This window comes from Strongylocentrotus purpuratus, unplaced genomic scaffold (genome assembly GCF_000002235.5).
Source record: "Strongylocentrotus purpuratus isolate Spur 01 unplaced genomic scaffold, Spur_5.0 spur5_scaffold_10, whole genome shotgun sequence".
Taxonomy (NCBI): domain Eukaryota; kingdom Metazoa; phylum Echinodermata; class Echinoidea; order Camarodonta; family Strongylocentrotidae; genus Strongylocentrotus; species Strongylocentrotus purpuratus.
In genome coordinates, this window is record NW_022145595.1 from 20976974 (window position 1) to 21004363 (window position 27390).

A 27390-nucleotide genomic window follows, 5' to 3' on the forward strand; every position below is an offset into this window, starting at 1 on the left:
GAGCATGTACGAATAGAATTTAAATAAACGAAACTTGTGGTGAAATTGAGCACATAAAATTTCTAAATACAGAAAATATATCATATCAAATTACGTGGAAACCCCTCCCTTCCTCATTTTCGAATCAGCTTTACTAGTGTGGTATTATAAACACAGGAGCTGAAGTCTAGATCAAATAGAATATGAATATGAAATCGAATGGTCAAATGCCTTGTGCAAACAAAGAAAACAAAAGTTTTTTTTTATACTTTATGCTCCCAATGACATTTGGAAATTGACCCCCCCCCCTAAAAAAAAGACTCTATCAGCGTAACATACATTAGTTATAGGCCTCAAATGTCAACGATTCACAGCTTTATATCCTTCAGCCGATCCATGTCAAACTTTGTTATGGTTTGTTTGCTGATTTACCTTAATCGCAAATTTAAAATAGAATAAAAAATAAAAGAACGAGAAAGAAACAATTTTTTTTTGGAAGAGTGTTCATTGATGCACTTGAGAATATCGTCTCGGTCATGGAGTGCATGGATATACATGGCTAGTGGGAACGCGTCACTTCATGGTTCTTACTGTTTTGGAGTTTCACACTATTTTGGTCCGAAATATATTCGTTGGTCTAAACTCAAATGGATTGATATTAATGGGCTAAGTCTTGCTCTGTCATCAAAAGAATTCACTAAGTACCGACATGGTACCAACCGGAAAAGATTTACCGATTTTTGTTTCCTTCCCCATGACTTCATTCTTTCTCCTTCTCTCTCTCTCTCTCGCTCTCTCTCTCTCTCGGTCTCTCTCTCTTTATTCTTCCACTCTTTCTTTTTTGTTTGACTACCCCCTCCACTTGAAAAAAAACAAAAAACTCTTGAAGTGTGTTTAAGAGAAAAGTGGGGGCCATTGTTCCCGAATTTCATTCTACTCGGGTTGTTTCCGATCCCCAGAATAATTTTCTCGTGATTACGAAATTTTCCACTCTATTTCACTTAGCCTTTGAGTGGGCTCCAAGCCGACGGCGGCAAGACCCTTTTCTGCGTTAAACACGGGTATCTGAGCGAGGAATAAAGAGGGGGGGGGGGGGGGGAGGGGGTGGTAGGTGTAAGGAGTGTGGATGGTGGGCGGGGTTTAGAAGTTTTTCTTGTTCAAAAATTAAAATATCCGAGTTGTATACCATTTCTTTATTAACAATGATTTATTCTGTGATCTTTAGACAGGGTAGTCTCTTCAGTACATGAAAACTGCTTTGCAAGAGAGCACTGTATTACACAATACAATCAAAATACAATTTAAAACAGTAAAGAAATTAATAAATGGTAAAATATTACGATATATGATAAAACATAACAAGAGCAAACATGTAGACTGATAATGGAAACATGTCTTAGACTTTTGAAATACAAAATTCGGCTAAAAATATACTCTTATTAATATAAATAAAATACCTCAACACGTCAATATTTCATCAACAGTTTTCATTCCCCTTCCCTCCTCCATTGGTATTTCAGCATATCATGCATGGACCCCTAGACCCCACCCTCCCCCCAGCCATGAAATTATGTCATACGCTGATGAACTGTAGTGGTATGATATAGATTTTAAAAAGAAAAGGGGGAAAAAAGAGAAAGGCATTCAACCATTTATAGGGCATTGCAACGGGTGCCCCCCACTCTTCTTCTTATTCTCCTTAAGGATAATCTGCCTCCTTCACTGCTGAAGATTATTGCAGATATATAAGTGAATTTGTGTGGCGACATAGGGATGCACAGGTGTGCACTCCCCGCCGATTCAACCAACAGTCACCCCCTCCCCCCCCCCCCAAAAAAATCATTGGCAAAGACGGTGAATTAACTTGGCACGGCCCGGTACTCGATAGATGGCGCTAGACCCAAACATTTGAATATAAAATTGCACAACTCTGTTAAGTGCAGAAAGTGAAGATACATGTAGGTAGTGGTCCTGTCGTGAGAGCAAATTTGGCGAAGTTGGTGAGAAATATGTTGTTTATTAATTCTCTCTATTCAGCTCCATTAACATTATCTTATCATCAACTTTCTTTTTGTTTTGAAAAAGAGAATACCTGAAAGTTGTGTTATTTTTGTGTGTATGTTTTCATCCTCAGTCCCACATGTCAACATCTCTGTACAGTATCGTTCCCTATAAAATCTTGATCTTGCAGTTGCGTGATGCGTGATGACTGATTGACTTGGTGATAATATTGAAATAGATTTAATTGTCATCCATTCCATAGTCATACCTGCCCGCAATTGCACTACTAATACACTAGTATAGTCTAGTTGTAAAGCATAGTGGCCAGACAGTGACATGCATAGCTGCACTATCCTGGCCTTGCCTTGTATTAAAAGCTGTGCCATTCATTCTCAACATTTCAAACACCACTGGCACTGTACAAAACTCAACTGATTCACTCGAAATCAGTACTTTAGAAGTTAAGCTAAAGTACCAATTTTGACTGAAATCAATTTAGTGTCAATTGATGACACTTAAATAGCAGTAGACTCTAAAATACAATCTTTAAAACTTACTGATGTAGAGTCTACGTTAGAAAGAATAATTAAAAAATTCAAATTGTAGATCTAAGTCTACTGTCAAACTTGCCGATCAGCCACATCGTCATGATTGTGAGCATTTGTGTATTACGAGTGTATTGACTATTCATGTGTGCAAATGCTGCCTATTAACACGTAGTGCAGTGCTAGAGGTCAATACGGATTAGCATTGACTCTCTATGCTTTGCTGGAGTGAGTGGTCAATGCTAATGCGTATCCTGCACATGTACATGTACATGTACAAATAACCAAATCATGCAAATGGCAGAAAAATATAGAAAATTATTGTTTATAAATTAAAAGACTTCATTTTGAATAACGCCTCAGAAGTCCTACTGTTTCAGTAACTGGATGTTATAAATCAGTTGTGTATTTTCCAGCTGATTCAAGCTTAAAATCACTTAGAAAAAGGGAAGAAACTGCTGCTGATTTTCCTCCGTCTGATGAGAGCTGGCAATGTTGATTCTGCCAGAAATGCAAACAAATGCAGTGTACACGAAAATGGATGATTTATCGTTGCCAATTTGATACAATAGCGATTAGTATAAAAAGGCATGCACAGGGAGCTCTGTAAAGCTCCCTGCACGCACCAAAGTACACTAAACTAATCTGCTAATCGCTATTGTCGTAAAGGCAGCATCAAATTCGCATAATTGATGTTTCAGTAATTTTGTGTATTGGAACAAATCAGAGAGTTGACCGCCACTACATCACAGTGACATTACCTATTCCGTTGGCATAGTGATAACAACTTTTACAAATTAAAAACTTTCTTATTATTTGTTTGATTTCAATCAAACCTCACCAATCTCGTCCCCTAATTTTTCTTTCAGAGTACTTCGCTTAGGATTTTCCTTTCAAGTGTCCAGATCACAACCCTCCTATCTCATCATATTGAGTCTTGACTGCTGCTGTCAATGTTGAATAGGAATCCTAATGAGCTGAATATTTGAATCTATATATCAGTTAATATCCACTTATCGGGGTCTATGAAAAAATATGCAAAAGTCAATTGGGTAATTGTAATTTTGCCAATTAATAAGAAAATGCTATTGTCCAAATCTTTTAAACGAAACTCGTTCCTTTGTATCGTCAGGAATGTTTAGTTTATTAATCGGCAGAAATGCATTACCTCATTGTCCTTATGAATCTATTGCAGATCTATATACTTTTTAAAGAGTAAAGCATAACTTCTGCTTTAAATTTTAAACTATTGATTGTAGATGCCCCTGTTTTGAAGAGCTTGGATCATTAGTGTGTGAAGTAAAGACATGCATGATTTTGAAGACTTAAATAACATCACTGCCGAGTCTCCTGAACACTAGAGTGGGGAGATTTAATCGTTCACGTCTGACTGAAAAAGATGTCATCTTTATGTTGATAAACAATGTTGATTAAATGCTGCTTGTAGGTGTCGGCTTGCATGGTGATGTAGATACAGGTATACAGTAGGTTTGTTTTTAATCTCTCACATGGTGCAACCGCAAACCTACTGTAAATGTTTATTAAGTCCAAAAAAATAAATAAATAGGACAAGCCATTGGTTAATGTCTGCGGAAAGCTTGCTGCATTCACGAAAGTTAAAAGAGACATCTTCTTAAACACCAACGATAAGTGTTAATTCTGCTTAATTTCAGTTTGCTCTGACGGTTAACTTCATTTTCCCTAACATAAAATAAAGATAATACAGTTATCAGAATACAGGCCCCCTAGACACTTTGGAAAAGGCTGTCTAGATTACATTTCAAACTGTCAATTATTAATTGTACACAGATTAAAGGCTTGAACAAATGCAGTCTAATGACAACAGTAGTGAAGGCTAGTGGTGATCAAAGGTCAGTCATACAATGTCATTTGTTAAGGTTGATTTAGTTTTGCCGTCAAGTACCAATTAAACCTAAATCAGTTCATAAAGTTGCATGCAATTAGATAATAGGAGTTGGAAGAGCATCATTGAACTTTGCCTTGTATCTGATCTAAGATCCACTGCTATGAAGCAAAAATAACCTCACTTTTCAAAGATCTGGACAAGAAACTGGGAATGAATTTTACTTGGTCAAACTGAAGCCTCAGTAAAGCAAGGTATTATTGGAGCACTTTGAGCTTTTAGCTTTGAGAGAGAGAGAGAGAGAGAGAGAGAAGGGGGCGGTGGGGGGGGGGGGGGGGCGGAGAGTATCAAAGCTCTTCACAGAGCTTGTAAAAGATTGCACCTGTTCTTCAATTTGAAGCACTATATCTTCACTAATACCTGCTCAGCAAAGTCATCTGCATCTTTCAAATGAAAGCTTAGAATGTTGAGGAAAGGACTCTTATGATATGAAAATTGATTGTTGGTGTTTTAAAAAAAATACTGTCCACAGGTGATACCCAAGGCACTTGGGAACTTAAATGCAAACCTGCAAAGCACTACTACTCATTCACCTGACTGTAGACTGTAAGTTGTCATGAGGTACTTACTTCCTACCAGGTACCTTGTTCCACACCTGGGTCGAGAGTGGCAAATGTCCATGTAGATCTATGATTGATTATGCATTTATATTCTTGCAGAACTCCACTAATAGCAGACAGCCATGGCGGTCAGCATCGGAGTCGTATCGGTCATCGTCACCCTCTCGGCCATCCTGACATACTTCCTGGCCAAGATCCTGCGTGTCTTCCATCTCATCAGCAAGTTTGACGGACCACCTGCCCTCCCGATTGTCGGCAACGCCCATTTATTCCATCAAGATGCAAGAGGTGGGTGTGAGATTTAAAAAAAAAATCAGATTATTCGCCCCTATTTCTAAAAATCTTTTTACCAGTGGCTTTATGCTTGTCATACCATGACAAAGCAGGAAAACAAATTAAAAAAATGTATTTTTGAAAAAACATTGAATACAAAGAAATACATTAGAAATTAATAAATCAATAGAAAATATAAGGAATGACCTGGCTCTTCCAATTTTTTTGGTGGATTATTATCCCAAATGGTGAAGTGAAAACTAATGATTAGATATGAAGAATATATGATTTATGGGTAAAAATGTGAATTTTATTACCTTATTTGCATAATTTACCATAAATATGCAAATAAGTGTATTTTTCAAAAAAAATTATGTTACCATTTTCCCGGTGATCAGCTGTTCAATGGCTGAGATCATAGGGGGGGGGGGGGCCTTAGAAGCTCCCCCCCCCCCGGCAATGCAGTTTCAAAATAGCTCGGGCTAGATAGCGTTAAACTTATATTTCTACTTTCTACACAATAGACTGTCCATGAGCTCATTGCAGTTTGATGGGACAAGTTAGCTTTATAGGTTGTATGTGTACTAGCATTTGACCACTTACAGTATAGCAATAAGGGAGTTTACAGATAGCACATGGTACAAATGACCCCAAATATCCACAGATCTTTTTCACATGGAGAAGTTCCACTTTGAGCATCTTAGAATTATAACTGCCAAAGTCCTAGATGTGCTTCAAATAGGCAAATAGACAGTGGATGTTTACGTGTGCCTAGATTTCACACTGATTGTTATAAGTGTAGCCCAATTGTTTCTTCCATATTTGAATGGAATAAGCTAGATAATTCATTGAGAACGGCTTCCTCTGTCAATTCATTTAAGAGATTGTTTAAACAAAGTTGTAATTTGTGAATGGCTCAGCCGTTCATACACTACGTGCATGTTCTGTAATATTTACATGACTTATTCACATAATTGCGACTTAATTAATATTTTCCTATTGACATTACTGTTTACTAGGTTAATGATTATATTTATTTTGCAAACAAGTATTATTTTTGTAACTGTTCTGTATAAATGTTATAAACGATGTAAATATGTTCATTCAGGGCCCCATGGAAGACCACTACTTGTTGGTGAATGGGCTACCCTGTCAAAATATTAGAAATAAATAAATAAATAAATAAAAAAATGAATACCTTTTGTTTGCCCTCTTGAAAAGAATACATGCACTTGCATATCTTAGAATGTACCGCTGGTGCATAAAGTAATAATGTTACATAACTTTCATGAGTGCATATCCAGTATTCATCTCTGTGGGTTTTACCTTTTTGGTACAAACGACCTTTATCTGCTCATGCTCAGACTGAAACCGTAAACTGGTTTATCGGCAAAAAAGGGCTGTGGTTCTTTTCTTTGTCCTTTTCCTGAGACAGAGTTCTTCAAGCAACTGGTAGGATGGACTCAAGAGTTCCAGTCCCAGGGCATGTTCCGTATCTGGCTGGGGCCTGTACCTATCGTTATTTTATGCAAGGCAGAGTTTGTAGAGGTACAACTATCATGCTCGCACATCAAGAAGTTGCCAAGCTTGCGCGTCATTTTTCAAGCATATCAACCATTCATTAAAGCCTCACTGCCAGGAGTCACTGCACTAGTTTGGCCAGGAGGGATTAGACTTCCATGCATGGTCACTGACAGGTGGTTATCTCATCCTCAATTAACATAAGAAAAAGAGGATCATGGGGGACCAATGGTCACAGATTAGACATTGTTTGCTAAATAGAGGGCGCAAGTAGCTACAAGTAATGCAGTAGGGCTTTAAACCTCATCTAGTAAAAGAAGTGACATTTAATTAAAAATTCATCTAGCAAAAAAAAAGAAATAATTTTTTAATTCTGTGTATTTATGAGCTTGTTACTGCTAGCCTTCAAACGCCAGGCATGTAAATACGTAATCACTGCTTGCATTCAGTTTTTTTAAACTTGCCAATTTGTATGAAAAACAGAGTTCTTCAAGCAGCAGGAGGAATGGATGAAGAGATATGAATCCAAAGGCATAATGCGATTGTGGCTCGGACCCATGCCATTGCTTGGAGTATACAAGGCCCAGCACATGGAGGTAGTACTATGTTACTCACACCACATGAAATCATCAACCTTGTGTTCCTCGTGTTCAGACTACCAAAATACGATAAGAATGAGCAGAAACATTTAACGAAATGCAGGTTTGAGCATCGTTTCGAACAAAACCCTGTTAGAGATTCAGGGTCCCGCTCTTATCTTTACGTTGTTATTATATGAAAAACGTAAAACTTGGCGTGGCTTATCATGAACTTGCCCTAATGACTGGCCAGCTGTTGTGTCAATCGACCTCTCCAAATTTAACTTATACAACGTTTCTTTCTACGATGTTGTTTTGTAGTCCGTACGCTATTCTTTCTATACGATGATTTGTTATACAAGGTTTTTTAAAATTTCATGTAGTCTGAACATGATATTAAACCCCTGCAGCACGCACTAACCCATTTTGTCTTTGAATTGTTGCATGAAGATCATTTCTTTCAATTTTTTAGCTGGTATCGAGAGTGTATTTGGTAACTTTTGGCAAAGTACATGAAGTAGCAATAGCCAAAGTTTTGTCTTTTTGTATATGTGTTTTTTGTTCGTGTGTTTTGTTTTCGTTGATTATTTTTCTTCCCAGTTTTGTTTGCATTTTCCCCCTGTTTTGTTTGCATAAAGTTTGCTTAAAGATGTTATTTTTTAAGATCCACAATTTGTGAAAATTTCATGCGGCGAAAGAAGCCATCAGCTCCATTTTGCGAAAGTTTGCGGTTTGACAGTACGCTTTTGTGCATTTCTCTGTTCATGTTTCAGAATTTTTCATGCAGATAGAGGACTGGGTGAATGAGTACAGACCAAAGTCCAACGGTAGAATGAGATTATGGCTTGGCCCGGTTCCTGTCTGTTTTACCTTTAACTGTCGAGATTTTGAGGTGAGGGGGTTTCTCTAAAAAAATTAACCAGCAAAAATAGCCAACTATTAAAAATTACTAACACTTAAACTCATTATAATACTTGTAGTACTTGGCGAGGATGATGATGGTTATAATGCTAATACTACTTCTTATAATGATAATAGTAATAATGATGATGATGATACTACTACTGCTACTATTACTACTACTACTACTACCACTACCACTACCCTTACCACCACCTCCACCACCCCCCACCACCATCACCACCACCACCACCACCACCACCACCACCATCACCACCACCACCACCATCACCACCACCACCACCACCACCACCACCACCACCACCACTCCCACTACTACTACTACTACTACTACTACTACTACTACTACCACTACTACCACTACTACCACTACTACTACTACTACTACTACTACTACCACTACTACCACTACTACCACTACTACTACTACTACTACTACTACTACTACTACTACTACTACTACTACCACTACTACCACTACTACCACTACTACCACTACTACCACTACTACCACTACTACCACTACCACCACCACTACCACTACTACTACTACTACTACTACTACTACTACTACTACTACTACTACTACCACTACCACCACCACTACCACTACTACTACTACTACTACTACTACTACTACTACTACTACCACTACTACCACTACTACTACTACTACCACTACTACCACTACCACCACCACTACCACTACTACTACTACTACTACTACTACTACTACTACTACTACTACTACTACCACTACTACCATTACTACCACTACTACCACTACTACCACTACTACTACCACTATCACTACCACCACCACTACTACCACTACTACTACCACTACCACTGTCACTACCACCACTACTTCTACTAGTACTACTACTACTACTACTACCACCACTACCACCGCCACCACTAATACTACTACTACTACTACTTCTATTAATAATAATAATAGTAGTAGTAGTACTAATGACGATGATGTTGGTGCTGCTGGCTTTGTATAGTGCTCATATCCATCATACTGTGATGCTCATGGCGCTTGGACATTATTATTCCAGTTATAGCCAAGCTATGCTATTAAATATTCAACTCACTGTCAAATGTAACATACATAATTGGTGTACGTACTACGTATGTGCATATTTATCTGTTTGTATGAATGTATTGTAACGAAACCGGTTCCTGTCGATGTTCTTCCCAGCAGCTTCTCTTGTCAGGATGCCTTCTGCTGGTAGGTTTTTCTGGTCCGGTACCAATTTTACCGTGGATCCGTTTGGCAGAAATATACTGCCCCGTTGACGTTGACACCAGTCTGATATATTGCTCCGCACCACCTCTCGACCACCGTCTTCTACCAACCGTTGTACCGTCGTATACCACAAGCCAACTAGGCCAGTCCGCTTCTGCACCTTTCAGACGTCTATACCAGTCTGCTTGTGCATGCAACTCCAATTGGCCGCACCAGTTTGCTTCATGCACCTTCCAGACGTCTATACCAGTCTGCTTGTGCATGCAACTCCAATTGGTCGCACCAGTTTGCTTCATGCACCTCCAAACAACCAGACCGTCTGACTTCGTACAGTCAGCTTACTCGACCATGCCACTGGCTCTGCTACACAGTAGTCCCTGGTATTGTCTAATACTAGAACGTAAAAGACCCAACAAACTCAACCTAGATTCTTACCATGGTCGTCACCTAAAATCAGACTTCAACTTTAGGTTTCCCCATGGAAAGACATGCAGACGATCATCTCAATCATTTCGTTGCACGCAATACTTTATTGGGCAAATATCCAAACATAATCTGATTGCCTTACAATGTAAGTGTGCCCAGTGGGCGACGGCAATTATGTAGACTATGACAGGAAGCTCACAGACAAGTGAGACACTTGATTTATATACACATTTCTTATACACTTATTATTCTCGTTAGGTTTCCAATAATTACATAAACATTGATATAACTCCACTTTCCAATATCAGATTGAAACAAACCATATATCAAATAAAAGCACTAGTTTTACTCTATAAAACTAAACAAAAGAGAACAAGTAATTATTAATGATAGAAAAGTAATTACACTAAAACTGTCAAAAACATGCACAATCAAACATTCTTGAATTAACACGTAACTTTAGCGTCGTATATTTAACTTGAATTACGCCATCTACGCCGAAATAACTATCTACGAAATGAAACCAATTTCGTGACACAACTCCCTTATTTTCCTTAGCTCGGTCCCCGAGCGATATCTAACAACAATTTACAAACTGCATATAACACATTTACAGAAAATAACGTCCATGGGCATCTAGGTATCCTTCCCACCGGAACCAGCGGTTCTAAGTTCATGCAGTACTGACTGAATTCTTTAACGAGAACTATCAGTGTCAGTTTGAGTTTCAGCATTCTTACTAGCAATTTCAGTCCACTCACTAGCCCATGCAGTCTCCGACGCCATTTTCCTAGATGAATATCGCAAGTCAAGTGGTGAAGGGGACCTTTCGTCGTTATCCAACTCTTCTTCTGGTTCGGGCGTAGATTGTCGGCTATGTCGAGAGGAAGCTTCCGATCCATCATGCTGTGGAGACTCCGGGGTCTTTTGACATGACGATTTCGTTAGGTCTCTTTGGGGCGATTTGGATTTTCGTCGCGATGAGCGGTAACGACGTGGTGACCTCCCTCGAGGTCGGTCCAATCTTGGATCATCACGTGGTGGCGACCGCCAGTCCATTCTTACATGACGCCACGATGCATCAGCTTTTTCAGAGGTCCCTGTTATTGGCGTGGAAGTGGGTTTGCATCTTGGCGAAGAAACAGGTGTTAAGCTGTGTTTTCTCACGGGAACCACAGCTACATCGTGGGCTCCCTGATGCCGCTCCATCTCCGTCTTCCTACCCGTGCGATAATCGCATTGGTCGCAACGATACTTCAGGATATGCACTTCCCGCTTGTGTCTTTGCAAAGAGTCTTTCTTCTCATAACTTTTGGTACAAGAGTCACATTGAAAGAAGTTGGTAGTCGTACGTCGGGCATCAACGTCCTTGTTTCTCTGCTTGTCGGATGGCATGTTTCTGCTGGTACTGGTTTCAGTGGGCATCGTCTGGTTGCACATTTCTGTGCCCACTTTTTCCAGCGCTGACAATGAGGCAATGGCAGTGCCTGCCTTTATGATCCTCTGTTTCTTGGTTGGATTGAACACCCTGACAGGCAACACGTCTTCATCTGCCTTCACGACAGATCTGGCAACAATGGGTCCCTTTTTCCATGATTCGGTTGGGTTCACAGGAGATTCTACCAGTCCTTCACAAAGTGCTACCTTGTTACCTGTTACTCTGTCTGCTAGCACAATTTCGTGTCCTGGAGGAATCGAGTATTCCTTCCCCGCTACTATCCTTCTGCAGAATGATTCTCCTTCACTATCTAGGCATGGAATTATGCCCCACTCGGTCCTCAATTCCATCTTCTGGCAGTCAAGTACAGCATTAATTTGAACTAGGAAATCTAGCCCAAGAATGCCTTCGTTCTTGAGGCTGGCCACAGTAACCATTGTAGTGACAAGTGAATCTCCGATCTGCACTTCCAGTCTTGATTTACCTCTGGTCCTCAACGGGGTCCCATCTGCTTGTAGTACCACGCTGGTCACTGGTAATAACTCAGGTCTTCTATTATCCTCTATCCGGTCAAACACCTTATCTGAAATCAAAGTGTTGGTGGCTCCGGTGTCGATCAGTAATTTCAAGGACTGTCCATTGATTTTCCCTTCCAGGAAAAGTCCTTTCCTGTTAGGATCCTGAGACGAACCAACTCTGGTCTGCTCCTCTTCATCTGTCATCCCATTTGCAGTTGCCCACTGCAAGTTTGTATTTGCTTTCTCTGCTGCTGGTGGTGCTGTTCCTCCCCTAACTTTCCTTGGATAAGGACATTGGTTCCTCCAGTGTCCCAATTCATTACAGTTGAAACACCGGTTATCTTCCCGTTCTGAGACTTTAGTTGGCATGGTTTGTTCCGGTCTCCTATCTGGTACATCTGGTTTAATCGTATTCCACCCATTTCTCATGTCTAAGGCATCTAATACCTTCTCTACTATCTCATCCATAGTAGGATTCCTTGGTTGCTGTTCACGGATGGCTGCAACCTCACACTCTTCCAGTGCTCGACTGTACGTGGTTGAACGCTTCACTTCATTTCTCTGACCCTCCATCCTCAGGAAGGCCTCTGTATTTAAAGCTGCTTCCACGGCATCATCAAGCGTGCGAGGTTGAGCACGGAACAATCCTTCTCTTATTTCTGGTGTTACTACGGCATCCAGAAAATGCCCACGGGCTAGTCGGTCTTGTCCTTTTTCGTCGAACTCGGGGTAGGACAAAGCACACAGCTCCCGTATTGTCTGTCCTAATTCTTGGAGACTCTCCTTTGGTTGCCGACGACGCTGTCTCAACTCTGCTAGGTATACCTCAGCTTTGCCTCCAAGACCAAACCGGTTCTTGAGTCTGTATACCAACTCGTCGTACGTCAAATCCACTCCAGGCTGTTGGGTTAACAACTTCACAGCAGATCCTCTCAAACTTGCAGCAAGAAACTGCACTGCTTCTACTTTGGTCCATCTGTTTACTCCAGCACATGCCTCAAAATGGTGCAAGTAATCCTCGACAGGAGTGTGACCGTCAAATCTGTCTGGTACCATATGCGGCCGTCTGCCGATTACTGCATCATTTGCCCTCCCCACATCCTGCATAGGTGGAGAGAAAAGCGGTGGTGTAATGTGAACTCCAGTTCCTGCAGTAGGCAGCCGCCTACTTTGTTCTCGGGGCGTTGAACTAAATCTAACCCACTGTGCCGCTGGCATCTGTGAATCTGCTGTTGGTCCTGATGCAGTTTGTCCACTCAGAGTTGGGGAAAATGCCTCCTGGCGACCTGATTCTGAGTCTGCAACTGGTGCCTGCCTCATCGAAGCACGTAGTTGCTCCATCATTTGATCTATTTCTGTCATACTGCTTTCTAAATGCGTCATCATTTCTCCTGGCGTTGGTCGATTCTGCATATTTCTTCCTTGTGCCATTGTCACTGGATCCCACTTCTGACACCACATGTAACGAAACCGGTTCCTGTCGATGTTCTTCCCAGCAGCTTCTCTTGTCAGGATGCCTTCTGCTGGTAGGTTTTTCTGGTCCGGTACCAATTTTACCGTGGATCCGTTTGGCAGAAATATACTGCCCCGTTGACGTTGACACCAGTCTGATATATTGCTCCGCACCACCTCTCGACCACCGTCTTCTACCAACCGTTGTACCGTCGTATACCACAAGCCAACTAGGCCAGTCCGCTTCTGCACCTTTCAGACGTCTATACCAGTCTGCTTGTGCATGCAACTCCAATTGGCCGCACCAGTTTGCTTCATGCACCTTCCAGACGTCTATACCAGTCTGCTTGTGCATGCAACTCCAATTGGTCGCACCAGTTTGCTTCATGCACCTCCAAACAACCAGACCGTCTGACTTCGTACAGTCAGCTTACTCGACCATGCCACTGGCTCTGCTACACAGTAGTCCCTGGTATTGTCTAATACTAGAACGTAAAAGACCCAACAAACTCAACCTAGATTCTTACCATGGTCGTCACCTAAAATCAGACTTCAACTTTAGGTTTCCCCATGGAAAGACATGCAGACGATCATCTCAATCATTTCGTTGCACGCAATACTTTATTGGGCAAATATCCAAACATAATCTGATTGCCTTACAATGTAAGTGTGCCCAGTGGGCGACGGCAATTATGTAGACTATGACAGGAAGCTCACAGACAAGTGAGACACTTGATTTATATACACATTTCTTATACACTTATTATTCTCGTTAGGTTTCCAATAATTACATAAACATTGATATAACTCCACTTTCCAATATCAGATTGAAACAAACCATATATCAAATAAAAGCACTAGTTTTACTCTATAAAACTAAACAAAAGAGAACAAGTAATTATTAATGATAGAAAAGTAATTACACTAAAACTGTCAAAAACATGCACAATCAAACATTCTTGAATTAACACGTAACTTTAGCGTCGTATATTTAACTTGAATTACGCCATCTACGCCGAAATAACTATCTACGAAATGAAACCAATTTCGTGACAGTATGTATGTCACTATATATATTTATTTATTTATTTATTCACTAAGCTTATCCACAACTTAACATATGATGGGGTAAACTGCAACGGTTTCTTGTAATGGCATTGGTATATAGTAGGCCTACTTCACATTGCTGTATCATATTTGATATGAGTCTGCAAACCATGCTTTTTTGCACACTGCCACACAAGTAGAAAAAATTATGTTATATCAGGTGCGTACGCAGGGTTGGAGGGTGTTTTGTTTTGTTTTTTGAAAAAAAATGAATACACCTTACCTCCCCCCCCATCTGAGCGTAGTATCGGTCGCGATTTTCACATTTGCGGGGGCCCCCCAAAAAATTAGTTCTCTCCTTACCCCCACTGAATGAATTATCGGTCGGCGCGATTTTCAAATTTTTGGAGGGCAAAAAGAATAACAAATTGTTGCTCACTACCCCCCCCCCCCCCCTCCACTGAGCAAAATATAGGTCAGCACAATTTTCAAATTTTCAAACACCTTCCTTGAAAAAATCCTGCGTTCGCCACTAGTTTGATATATATATTGTAATGTATCATGTTTAAAAACAGTTGAATGCAATATCTGATAATTCTACATCAAAGAGAAACAACAACAAAATTAATGAATCAAAGAGAGCCAACAAAGAATTAAAAAGAATTACAATTTAGAATAAAAAAGATCTTAAGTTATTACGGATGTAAAGCTTACATATATTGAAGTGTAGTTAAATATAAAAAGCTTGCTTCATGGTCAAGAAAATAAAAGCCTGTGACAAAATGTTCCCCCTTATATCTGGTAGGTTGTTATGAGTAGCAGCAGGCATATCAAGAAAGGTTATGTCTATACCTTTTTACATCCCTGGCTTGGCCGTGGTTTACTGACCAGGTAGGTTGATTTTTATGCTTTAATCATAGTCATAATAAACTCCTGACTTCAACCCTTGGCTTAACACTTTACATAACCCTAACCCTAAACCAAACTTAAAACCCTATTGCAGCCCTAACTACTATCCTATATTTTTGATTAAGTAAAGCCAAGAGATATGTGACATTGTTTTTGCAGACACATGTATGCATTACAAGGGGTTATCAGAACAGTAAATTATACAGAAAAGAAATAAAAGTGTCCACAAATTGAGTTACAAGGTTTTGTCACCACATCGATGATAAGAATGTCATTGCAAAATGTAATCAGTATCATTAGTTTGTCATTCACATCTTAAAGCCATTGAGTTTTTAAAAAGTAGAGAAATTACGAGGTACAGTGGACGATAATGAGGCTGCAGGCACAGAAGAGCATTACTGTGTCCCTTTGCAAGAATAGACTGACATCTTGTTGAGGATGGGGGGGGGGGGGGGGGGGGGGTGGGGGGATGGGTGTTGTGTTTAAGGGAACAGGTGCAAAAAATATACTGGGTAGTTCTTTTAAAAGCCTTTTTTAGGTGGACATAGACACTTTATGATATCAACATTTTCCTTTTAATTTGTTTTTTCTTGTCAGTACGGGACAGAAATGGTTTCACCGCCGGAAGCTACTCACCCCAACCTTCCATTTCTCCATTCTCCAAAACTTCATGGACGTCTTCAACGAGCAGAGCTTTATCATGGCAAAGAAGATGGAGAAGTTTGCCGACCAATCGGAGCCTTTCAACATCTTCCCACAAATCACCTACTGTGTTCTTGATATCATTTGTGGTAAGGTTTTCTCGTAACGGCACACTCACACTTGACACAGTAAAAGATACGGATTTAAGGCTCATTTAAAAAAAATTGTTAACATACAATTAAACTAATAAGTTTCACATTTTTGCATCTTCTAACACAGAGCTCAGTGAATATGTGTAGGACAAGGACCTTTGTAACATTTAAGAAAAAAACTGTCATTAAAAAAAATGTGCTATTGAATTGCAAGTGGCTATGAAAAACAAGAAGCTGTGCACAACAAAGGTCCTACATATGCTTACCTACTTGTATCTTTCACTTGTACATGTTATGAGATACAGTAATGTTCAGCGTATGACACTTTCTTCTGTCTCAGCAATTTGCCATTGAAGCTTACTGTGGTGGCTTACAACAGCATATGTAAACAAGGTTTTGAAGAGAATGCTTTTCATGTGAGCAGGATCTTTTTCTCTGTGAAATTTACACTGGAGAATTTATGCTAAATCTCATATTTTAAAGTTATAGATGTTGTGATAACAGATAAAGTGCTTCTAAGGAGACATTGCAGACCCATATTAATTGCTATCTAAATCCAGAACATGACTATTAGTTGTAATAACAATTTGTTTTTTTTGTACGTAATTATGTCCTTCTCATTATTATCATCCTTGTTATGGCAGCACTACTAGTATGTAGTTTTTGATTTTCATTAGTGTTTGTAGATATCATTTTCAAAGATGCTATGGATAAAGATTAGTTTGTATATTCTCGGCTAGGGTTTGATAAGAAAAACAAGTAAAAGATAATTTTGTTTTGTTTTGTTTAAACCTTAAAGTAAATATTAATCCAGAAGTGTAGACTTTGAAATCTCTTGAATTAGATCACATCCAAACTTTTATACCGGTACTAGTTACTATCTACTTATCAATTATTGATTTAGGACATATGCACCAAGTCACCAACTGATACAAAAAAGACAGAGGTACAAGCTTGTTGAAATTGTCTAGGATTCATTCAAGTCTGTTTACATCTATCAGAAGTAGATGATATAATCGGCGGAAAAACTAGCTAAAAATTCGTAAATGTTGACTGTTCCCTAGACTGTTTATAGAATTTAAATCAGCTCTACAAATTTAGTTGGACATGTTTAATTAAAAGGATATGCTGCTGAAAGTTGCATTCACTTTAACATCAAACCTATTCTTTTTTATCTGATAAAATAGACCTTTAATTCGTTGAATTTGATAAAAACATGTATGATACAATTAGATATAACTCACATTTAGATTTTGTGCTATTTTGTATATTTATTTCATAAAGTCACATTGAAATTGTGTGTATGTATGTGTGTGTGTGTCTATGTGTCTATTTCCATATCAACAATGTTTCCATGGATAGTGCAAATGATTCCCATGGATACTAAACCAATATCCAGAAAGTTTGGCAAACTTTTGTCCCAAGCTCTTATATCTTGATTAATTTTTGTCTTTCAGATACTGCCATGGGGAAGTCTATAAACGCTCAGGGAGAGGGGGATAACGAATATGTTACAGCTGTAATAAGGTATGATAATTTAAGCTGATGTGACCTAGATTTGTTCCCAACATTTTCTTTTATCTCTCTATGACTGTTTGTCACTGTCTGTTTTCTTCTGTTTTCCTCTTTATTCTCTGTCAAAACATTTTCTCACGAATTGGGCCCATCATTACCATCTTGTTTTAAACCTATTTTGGGGGCCATAGGTGGGGGCCCCCAGGATCCGCCCCTGTTCTAGCTAGGGCTTGACACTGAGAGACAACTAGTAAACATGGCTCCCATATTCAGGCCCATAGCCAGAGTTTGATGTTTGGGGGGGGGGGGGGGGGGGGGGGGGGAACATACATGTAATCTATCAAGGTCTCAAAAAGGGGTCTAAAAAGGTTCAACTGATCTTGCCCCCCGTGCCCCCAGTGCCCCCATGGCTACGTACCTGCTCATATTAACTGTTGACCCCCCCCCCTATAATACAAATTTAGCATCGAGTTGCTGTACATAGCACATCTATGTTGTGGATGATAAGAATGTCTTTCAGTTGCTACTTTGCAATTTCCATTTTCTTTTGTCTCTTTTGCTTCACCATCAAAGCATGACCAACTTGGTGCAGGAGAGAATGAAGAAGCCCTGGTTCTGGCCTGACCTACTCTATGATAACATCCAATCGGGTAAAAAGCATGCCAACAACCTTAGAGTACTGCATGATATGACAACTAAGGTGAGAATACGGATGATAAACCTTTGAAGAATCGTCTGGGTCTGCGAAGTTGTTTGATGTTAGACTGTGGGACCGGGTTATTATGCTTTTAGTTAATATTGTTTGGAATTATCTTGATTTTTGTTGTTCGTGGTAATCATGTTGGAAATATTAAGGAATTTATTGAACCTGTGTGTACAATTATATAATCAATGGAACCTTTACCAGTTAGGTTGCTTTTCTTTCAATTGCGACATATAAATGACAATGTACCTATTAGAGAATAGCTCAGAAGTCTTCTCGATACAGAAAAATAATCTGTATATTGAGCAGATTAGGGAGATATTCATCAATCTTTGACGAGTGTTGAAAAAGCTGACTGAAATGTCTTGGACTTAGACATATGTCAAGTTATTAATTATAAAAAACTATTTTTCTTTAATACCCCTCTCCTATGTTTTCCTGATTTACATGTCAGATTTTAAAAGAGTAAAAACATCTGGCACTAATTTCCTTCTCTTCTGTAAATTTGTAAGTGAATTAGACTTATCGTACTCTTCAACTTCCTTGCCCCTTCGCTGTCTAGATCATCAAACAAAGATTACAGGAGCCTCCCAGAGCCCTGGATGGGAGCGAAGAAGATGCGGTTGCCGGGAAACGAAGGAGGATCGCGTTCCTTGATCTCCTTCTACAGATGCACAGGGAGGACCCAAGTTTTACACTAGAGGACATCAGAGAGGAGGTGGATACTTTCATGTTTGAGGTAATGGCTAGCATTAGTTTGGCCAGGAGGGATTAGACCTCCCTGCGTGGTCACTGAGAGGTGGTTATCTCATCAAATCAGCTCTCAATTAACATTAAAAAAAGGGGATCATGGGGGATCAACAGGTACTGATTAGGCATTGTTGGCTATATAGAGGGCGCAAGTAGCTACAAGTAGTGCAGTCCCGCTTAATGAAATATTGATGATGATGAGGAGGAGTATAGACATGTGAATTTAGAGAATCTCCTTTGAAGAAAAGGATGGTTGCCCCTTGCTTTTTTGTTTAATTGTTGGCTGGCAATGGTTCTGGTTTTGATGATGATATTCATGATCATGCTACGGCTGACGGTAATGAGATGATGAAAATGATGATGATGATGACGACATGAACAATGGTGGTGATTTTTGTGGTGACGATGGTTGTGAACATGTTACTGTAACGGATTCTTATTAGTTAAGAAGTTTAGAACTCTTGCTGTTGCTCTCTTTGTGTTGATAGTGGGAAGATATTCTTCTGATAATGATGATAAGTAGGGGGATGATGATGATCATGATGTTTGTGCTGGTGATGATGGTAATGGTAATACAGTCAAACCTGCTTTAGTGACCATCTGTCTATGAAGGTCACATTTTTTGTTTCCCTTGAAAATGGTTTCTCCTTGAAACATGGACTAAAGGAACCTGTACGTAAAAACCACCTGTCTACAAAAACCTTTTTACTGTCTCCCTTGGGTGGTCTGTATAGACAGGTTTCACTGTACATGTAATAATTATCATCATCTAATAATCTGTTAGAGAAATAACAGAAAAAAATTATAAATTTCTGAATGATTTTTTGCAAGGGCCATGATACGACAGCTGCAGCTGCATCATGGACCATCTTGATGATTGGCCGCCATCCTGAGGTCCAGACCCGCCTCCATGAAGAGCTGGATGAAGTCTTTGGTAAGTCCTCCCCGGGATCTAACGGCTCCCTCTGTAGGTTTAACATATTAAATACTTGTAGGTTCTGCTACAGTATATGTTAACAAGGTTTGATGTCTTTGATGATGTTTCTCATATATTACTTCTGTTATTTATAATGCCTTTTAGGGATAATGCATATAAGTTCAAGTTTTATTTCCACATCTGATTAAAAAAAACACAAGTACAATTTATATGCATATATTCAATAACAAACGTTAAAATGAAACCTCTTCAATTTAAATCATAATGTGGTGGGAAAAAACAGAGGCCAATGGCCTATCAAGGTTGATGAATAACTAGAATCAAATCACCCAACCTTCTGATTGTATGAACAACGATTTACTCATAGCTGAAACTAAAAAAACACAATTTTATTTAAAGAGTGGGTGATGTTTAAAATTTATCATTGTGGTATATCATGATACTTTTTGTGCCACATTTGCAAAACCCGTCAGCTAATATAAAATCTTTTCTTATTTTTCCCCCTGCAGGTGACAGCGATAGACCCATTACTGCTGATGATCTTCAGAAACTCCAGTACCTGAACTGTGTCTTCAAGGAAACCCTGAGACTCTGTCCCTCGGTGCCCATGATAGGCAGGGATCTAGAGGAAGACTGTGTCATAGGTAGGTTCTTTCACTCCAGTACCTGGTCTGTGTCTTTAAGGAAACCCTAAGGCTCTGTCCCTCGGTGCCCGTGATAGGCAGGGATCTAGAGGAAGACTGTGTCATAGGTAGGTTCTTTCACTCTAGTACCTGAACTGTGTCTTTAAGGAAACCCTAAGGCTCTGTCCCTCGGTGCCCATGATAGGCAGGGATCTAGAGGAAGACTGTGTCATAGGTAGGTTCTTTCACTCCAGTACCTGAACTGTGTCTTTGAGGAAACCCTAAGGCTCTGTCCCTCGGTGCCCATGATAGGCAGGGATCTAGAGGAAGACTGTGTCATAGGTAGGTTCTTTCACTCCAGTACCTGAACTGTGTCTTTGAGGAAACCCTGAGGCTCTGTCCCTCGGTGCCCATGATAGGCAGAGATCTAGAGGAAGACTGTGTCATAGGTAGGTTCTTTCACTCCAGTACCTGAACTGTGTCTTTAAGGAAACCCTGAGGCTCTGTCCCTCGGTGCCCATGATAGGCAGGGATCTTGAGGAAGACTGTGTTATAGGTAAGTTCTTTCACTCCAGTACCTGAACTGTGTCTTCAAGGAAACCCTGAGGCTCTGTCCCTTGGTGCCCATGATAGGCAGGGATCTAGAGGAAGACTGTTTCATAGGTAGGTTCTTTCACTCCAGTACCTGAACTGTGTCTTCAAGGAAACCCTGAGGCTCTGTCCCTCGGTGCCCATGATAGGCAGGGATCTAGAAGAGGACTGTGTCATAGGTAGGTTCTTTCACTCCAATACCTGAACTGTGTCTTTGAGGAAACCCTGAGGCTCTGTCCCTCAGTGCCCATGATAGGCAGAGATCTAGAGGAAGACTGTGTCATAGGTAGGTTTTTTCATTCCAGTACCTGAACTGTGTCTTCAAGGAAACCCTAAGGCTCTGTCCCTCTGTGCCCATGATAGGCAGGGATCTATAGGAAGACTGTGTCATAGGTAGGTTCTTTCATCAGCTCGAGATTGCCAAATAGCCCGCTACTTCTGATTTGGGAAATAATCCCGAAGTTACAAATCGCGTCTTCATCAGCTCAAGACTTGACCTCGAAACTTTAAACTCAAGCTTGACAAATTAGCTTGAGATATTTTGCTCAGCGTTTGCGCATGGTGAGAGTCTTCGGGTTGGTGAAGACATACCGGACAAATAGCAGGATATTTTTCAAACTAGCCCAAGATATCTTGGGATGATTATCTCGACCATATTTCCTGCTAATTGCAACTTCGTGCTGATGAAGACTCAAATTAATTGGATATTTGGCAGCGATCGGGATATTTGGCAATCTCGAGCTGATGAAAACAGGCCTAAGGATCTTGCTACTTCCTAGCACCTGTGGTGCTAATGTTATGTCTGCAGGACTTCAGAAGAAAAAATACCATGGGCAAATTCCCCCACACTACCTTTCCAGTGGTAATAAATATGTTATCATACTTATAAACTTTTGACCCGCAAACTTTTGACCAACCAACTTTCTTTGGTCCTCCTAAATTCAGCAAGGACCTATTTACTCATTTAGACTAAGGTTACCAAAAACCTTTGAGGAGCCTAGGTACTCCTCTTATCTTATACATACCGTATGTATATAAATGACTAGATTGCCAATCTGTATGTGCATCTTCAACAGTTACCTAATAAGTCGTCTTGTTTTATATCAGTAGGGGGGGGGGGGGAGGTTTGGTGGCAGGAAGATAGTTGAATTTCTTGTGTACTTGAGTATTCTTCTAATCAACCTAGAGAAATCTTTGATTTTTGACACTGATTGATTCCCTGGAACTTCCTTAAATTTAAGGAGCTTGATGCACAATACAAGAAAACGTGTAAATATATGCTTTCTAGATATTTTAAATAATTTTTTTTTCTTCTTTTAATGAAATAGCTGTTTATGGTCCTTGTGGCTGTTAGCTTTGTGCTAAACAAGTTATCCAATAAAGTCTACTACAACTGCTGCTACTCCTTGTTTTACCGGTGTTGTCATCGAGTCCGACCTTGAGGTCGTACTTTTGTTGCTATAATGGGCATGGCATCGAGTCGAAAACCTACAAAAGGGAATATTTTACAGTGGCCTCATGACTCGGAGCGGCTGGCCTTGATAACATCCCTGCTTTTTACCAACTGTAGAGTCTAAGTTCTCTTCATGCATGTAGTTCACACAAGAGTATCTGCTTTGTCAAAAAAAGAAGAAGACAGTTTTATCTTTTTCTTCCATTGCTTACTCACAGATGGTAAAGTGGTGCCAAAAGGCACTCTGGTTGTCCTGGGTATCTACGCCCTTCATCGCGATCCAGAGCAGTTTCCCGACCCAGAGAAGTTTGACCCTGATCGATTCCTGCTGGAGAACTCGACCAAGAGACACCCCTACGCATACGTCCCATTCTCGGCGGGTCCTAGGAACTGTATCGGTATGTCTGCGCACTACAATGGGAGAGGGGGGAGGTTATACATTTAAGGCAGCGTTTAACAATTTTAAATCTGAGATGCATGGCCCTACTTGTTATTAGTGGCTGTGATATGGTGTTATATTGAAGACCTAAACAATTGCACCTCAAATGCTTTTAAAGTGCCTCAAAAAGTAAAAATATTTGAGATTCCTGTTTTACCATACTCATTTTCCCCAATAGACTGTTGTGTTATAAAAACCGCTAGGAAAATTTTAAGTTATGATTTCTATTTCCAATCATAAATATCTTGATAATCAGACAGGCCGGATCGGCTTTTAAAAGTTATGGGGTTCCTGACTGACCTAAAGGTTTATAATTATCATTGCTGCATGAGCTAAATTCAGGATTTTGTTTCAGAATCTGAGACAATATTACCGAGTCACTTTAAAGCTAGTTGACAAGAGGTAGTTTCGACTGCGGGAGTCACTTCTGATCTCATAGGGATTGTACATGGCAGGACATTTTTGGAGCTCCTTAATTTAACCTACGACTACATTTGCGTACACCTATGAGTACTTGTCACAACTATCACTCTCACCACACTATGGTTCACATGTTGACAATTTGACGGACAAAACCTAAGAACTGTCATCATTGTTTATGATTGTTTATATGGAATAAAAGGCAGGAGGGAATGTCTAGTTCCTGGAACTGAATTGGTATATGTGAGATTTCTATAGAATAGAGGGGGATGTGAGTTGATATACCGGTAGATAATAATAATAACAAAGTAGTTTATATTGCGGTCTTTCACATTCTGTTCCTAAAAAAAAATGGTTCATATTAGAGTTCATATACATGTAATTGTAGAAGATGAGTAGACGTTATGCTCGGTCATAGGAACTAATTCGTTATGTGTAAAGAATTGTGTATTGACTGGGAGTGCAGCATGAACTTGTCAGTGGTGTTCCTGAATCGCATGAAGCTGAACGATGAACCGAATAAATGAATGAAAATATAGGCCAATCTGTATTCAAACATGTTTTAGTTGAACATTTTCTGGTTATATTTTCATTAATGAATCTATGGAACTGTTGATTGTGAATTGTAATTCTTGCCTTTTAAGATCTGTCCTGTGGCTTATATTACTTCATTTCAGGTTTGTAATGCTATGAATTCCAGGATTCAGTTTATTTCAGTATGATGACCTCTCACCTTTCAACCCGTACAGGTCAAAAGTTCGCCATGATGGAGGATAAGGTCATTCTAGCCAACCTGATGAGGAAGTTTTCCGTCCAAGCGATCCAGACCATGGAAGAGACGAACCCTCTCGGTGAACTCATCATGAGACCTAGGGATGGTATCTACGTCAAGCTCAGCAGAAGAAAATAGAGGGCGCTATAGGAATGTCTAATCATGTTTTTAATTTCACCGTCATAATATTTTAAATGGGAGTGTCACATTCATGTGCCCTCTGGTCGTAAGACTTGAATATGTAAACTAAGGCAATCTTGGTTGAAAAATAGAGGGCGCTATAGGTGTATCTCATCCAAAGATGACATTATAAATAATTTTTTAATTTCGCCTTCACAATATTTTGAATGGGAGTGTCACATTCATGTGCCCTCTGGTCATAAGACTTGAATAGGTAAACTAAGTCAATCGTGGTTGAAAACTAGAGGGCGCTATAACATATTTCCTCTGAAAATTTGCCATCTAAAACTTTTGATTAAGAGTATCTCACTCGCCTGCCCTCTTGTAATGAGAGCTAGAAATGGAATCCAGGGACCCCGTTTCACAAAGCTTTTTTTCAATGATAAATGACAAAAATCATCGACAAATTTGCTGATAACCAATCAGAAGCAAGGATTTCAGTAGCTTATAACAAAATATGTCATTTTTCACTTATGACAAGTTTGATGAAAAACCCCTCAGGTCATGCTCAGCTGAAGAAAATACAGGGCGTTTTTTAAATATCACATCAAAAAAGATCATCATTACATTTTTTGTATTCGGTCCCAAAAAATTTGTAAAGAGAAAATCACACTCGTATAACTAAGCCCTCGTGAAAAATATAAATAGATTCTACATCAAGCTCAACTGAGAAACTAGAGGGTGCTATTGGAATAAAAAAATGACATTATCAATATTTTTCTAATTCGCCATAAAATTAGGATGCGAGCATCATGCCCCACACCCCTTTGAGTGGAACACTTGCTTAATGCGTTAAATCATTCAATTAAAGAGATTAGAAGTATTTTATTATAGATTGGAATTATTCTATTGAAGAGATCGGAAGTGTGAAGTGCCAGACCAGTATTCTTATCTTAATAATGGCGATGATATTGTCACAAGTCAGCGTTAGAGAAACAAGGAAAACTTGTTGACATTGTTTAGATTTTTTAGCAGTTATACTTGATGATTGAGGAAAGTTGTAAATCCCCAAATCAACAAGCTTGTCTTTACATAAAGAGGTGAAATATATTTCAAACTTTTTTGATGAAAAATAGATCAGAGGATCAATATAAATGCTGCACAGGTGTATACACTTAGATACTTTTTCTACTATCAGTTATACTACTTATTTCAATTATACATTAATGCAGTTTCAAGAAAACTTGTTGGTATTAATATGGTTTTGATGAATTTCACTCATGGGTTATAGATTGAAACATTGCACAACTTTTGGGACATGTACTTGCTAAAATTGATATTAGAAAGAGGATATGTGTCCAACTCAACCTATACAAGTTGAGTAATGGAAAAATAGAGACAAAAATAACTTGTAATTGATTAAGTTACGTAGATTTTTACTTACATACAGTAATATTATTTCCGTACTGAATTGATTCCAGAAATAGTAGAAGTTTGAACCTATTGTGCATGTGATGTGTAAAAGATTCCCAATTCTGCATCTCTTTTCCTTCTAGAAAGAAAAGAAGAAAACATTAATATTGACCAACATTTTCTTGTCTAGTGACTATACAAATAATTGATGAAAAGTTGTTTTTGTGGTCATTATTATAGTAATACAAAAATAGTAATAGCATTGTATGATTAAAATAAAAAATCATTTTGGGGTGAAGAGATGGAAATTTGGTATAATCTCAGGGAACACGTAAAGTTCTTGAGACGTGAATGGGTACCCGGTAGGATGCGACCGTCATTGTTGGTCAAACAGTTTTGAGCGTCAAGTAACGCCTGGCTGGAATACTCCCCAGGGAGTGGAGGTTGTGCACACAATGTGTGCGGGAAAGCATTGAATCCAATATCTATGAAGCGCTTAGAGACATCATAGATGTATTAAGCGCTATATAAAAGCGGAATATTTTTATTATCATTATTATGTAGGTCTTTTAGTATTCAATATTCTCAGGGGGTTTTGCAAATGTGATGAGAATTTTGAGTGGTGTTGTGTGGGACAAGGAGATGTCCTGTATATACAATTATTTTACCAAAGAATGAGTTGTCTCCCAAAGTATCTGGAAAAGTAACCCCAAAAATATATAAAAATATATATAGACCAAAGAGGGTTGATTGCCATTGGCAATGTATTTTATCCTAAAATATCTAGGAAAGGTTTCACAGAGCAGTTGCATCTTGTTATGTGATTTGTGAGCTTATCAGAGAGGTTTGATAGTCGAGTGTTTAGGCATTTGACTTGAAATGCAAAGGTTGGGGGTTCTATCACTGACATGACACTAATGTCCTTTGTCAAGGCATTAATCTAAATTTGCCACTCCATACCCAGGAGAGAAATAGGGACCTGGTAGGATGACGCAAAGCCTTTGTTTTAGTTATTGCTATATTGGGCAATTTCAACTAATCATTACTTTTAAAATGTTATAAGATTATTTGGTATTTGTGGGATTAATCTATTTTGGTCATCATGTTCCCTTTAATAATCGAATTGTTACATTCTTGTCTTTCCGTCAGTTGGTTAGCTGAATGATGACACCAGAAGACAGATTGAGAATCACAATCAAGGATCTTCTATTTCTCTGCTCAATTTCGTCAAAGAGTAATCGATATCAGAAAATAAATTGCTTGATTTGTCAGGTAAACTTGTATGTTATAGTAGTTTGTTTGATTATGTGTCCATGTCAATATGGTCTGAGTGCCGATTGGTCAAAAAGAATGAGGAAAATGTTTATGAAAACTGCTGAGAAAAATATAAAAAAATGTGGACTTTCACAAAGCATAACAGCCTAAATCAACCGCATAAACCATTTAAGACCTCTTTGAAGGTTACTACAATGCGTCAGTGAGTAAACTAATTCCTTATATCTCAATTGAATCG

The 27390-nt window shown here is 39.2% G+C and overlaps 1 protein-coding gene across 5 annotated transcripts; it reads left to right on the plus strand.

The window, feature by feature from the left end:
• The first annotated feature begins 1925 nt into the window (after positions 1 to 1925).
• On the plus strand, positions 1926 to 25365 carry LOC594737 (cytochrome P450 4V2). 5 transcript variants are annotated; one of them, XM_030979743.1, is made up of 12 exons: positions 1926 to 1979; positions 5109 to 5297; positions 7287 to 7399; positions 15244 to 15329; positions 15945 to 16138; positions 17599 to 17668; positions 18230 to 18356; positions 18922 to 19098; positions 19941 to 20043; positions 20556 to 20690; positions 22932 to 23111; positions 24322 to 25365. In XM_030979743.1, exons 2-12 carry the CDS (start codon positions 5132 to 5134, stop codon positions 24480 to 24482), a joined length of 1512 nt encoding a protein of 503 aa, XP_030835603.1. In that variant the 5' UTR covers positions 1926 to 1979; positions 5109 to 5131; the 3' UTR covers positions 24483 to 25365. The 5 variants fall into 5 exon arrangements, with proteins under 5 accessions (XP_030835603.1, XP_030835600.1, XP_030835602.1 ...); XM_030979740.1 differs by lacking the exon at positions 7287 to 7399 and adding an exon at positions 8155 to 8273; XM_030979742.1 differs by lacking the exons at positions 1926 to 1979; positions 7287 to 7399 and adding exons at positions 4361 to 4396; positions 8155 to 8273.
• Positions 25366 to 27390: the final 2025 nt, after the last annotated feature.

Coding starts and splice junctions, on each gene's coding strand:
- LOC594737 (XM_030979740.1), top strand. CDS start 5,132: ATGGCGGTCAGCATCGGAGTCGTATCGGTCATCGTCACCCTCTCGGCC. Junction 19,099..19,940: donor TGGATACTTTCATGTTTGAG/GTAATGGCTAGC, acceptor ATTTTTTGCAAG/GGCCATGATACGACAGCTGC. Junction 23,112..24,321: donor GGGTCCTAGGAACTGTATCG/GTATGTCTGCGC, acceptor CAACCCGTACAG/GTCAAAAGTTCGCCATGATG.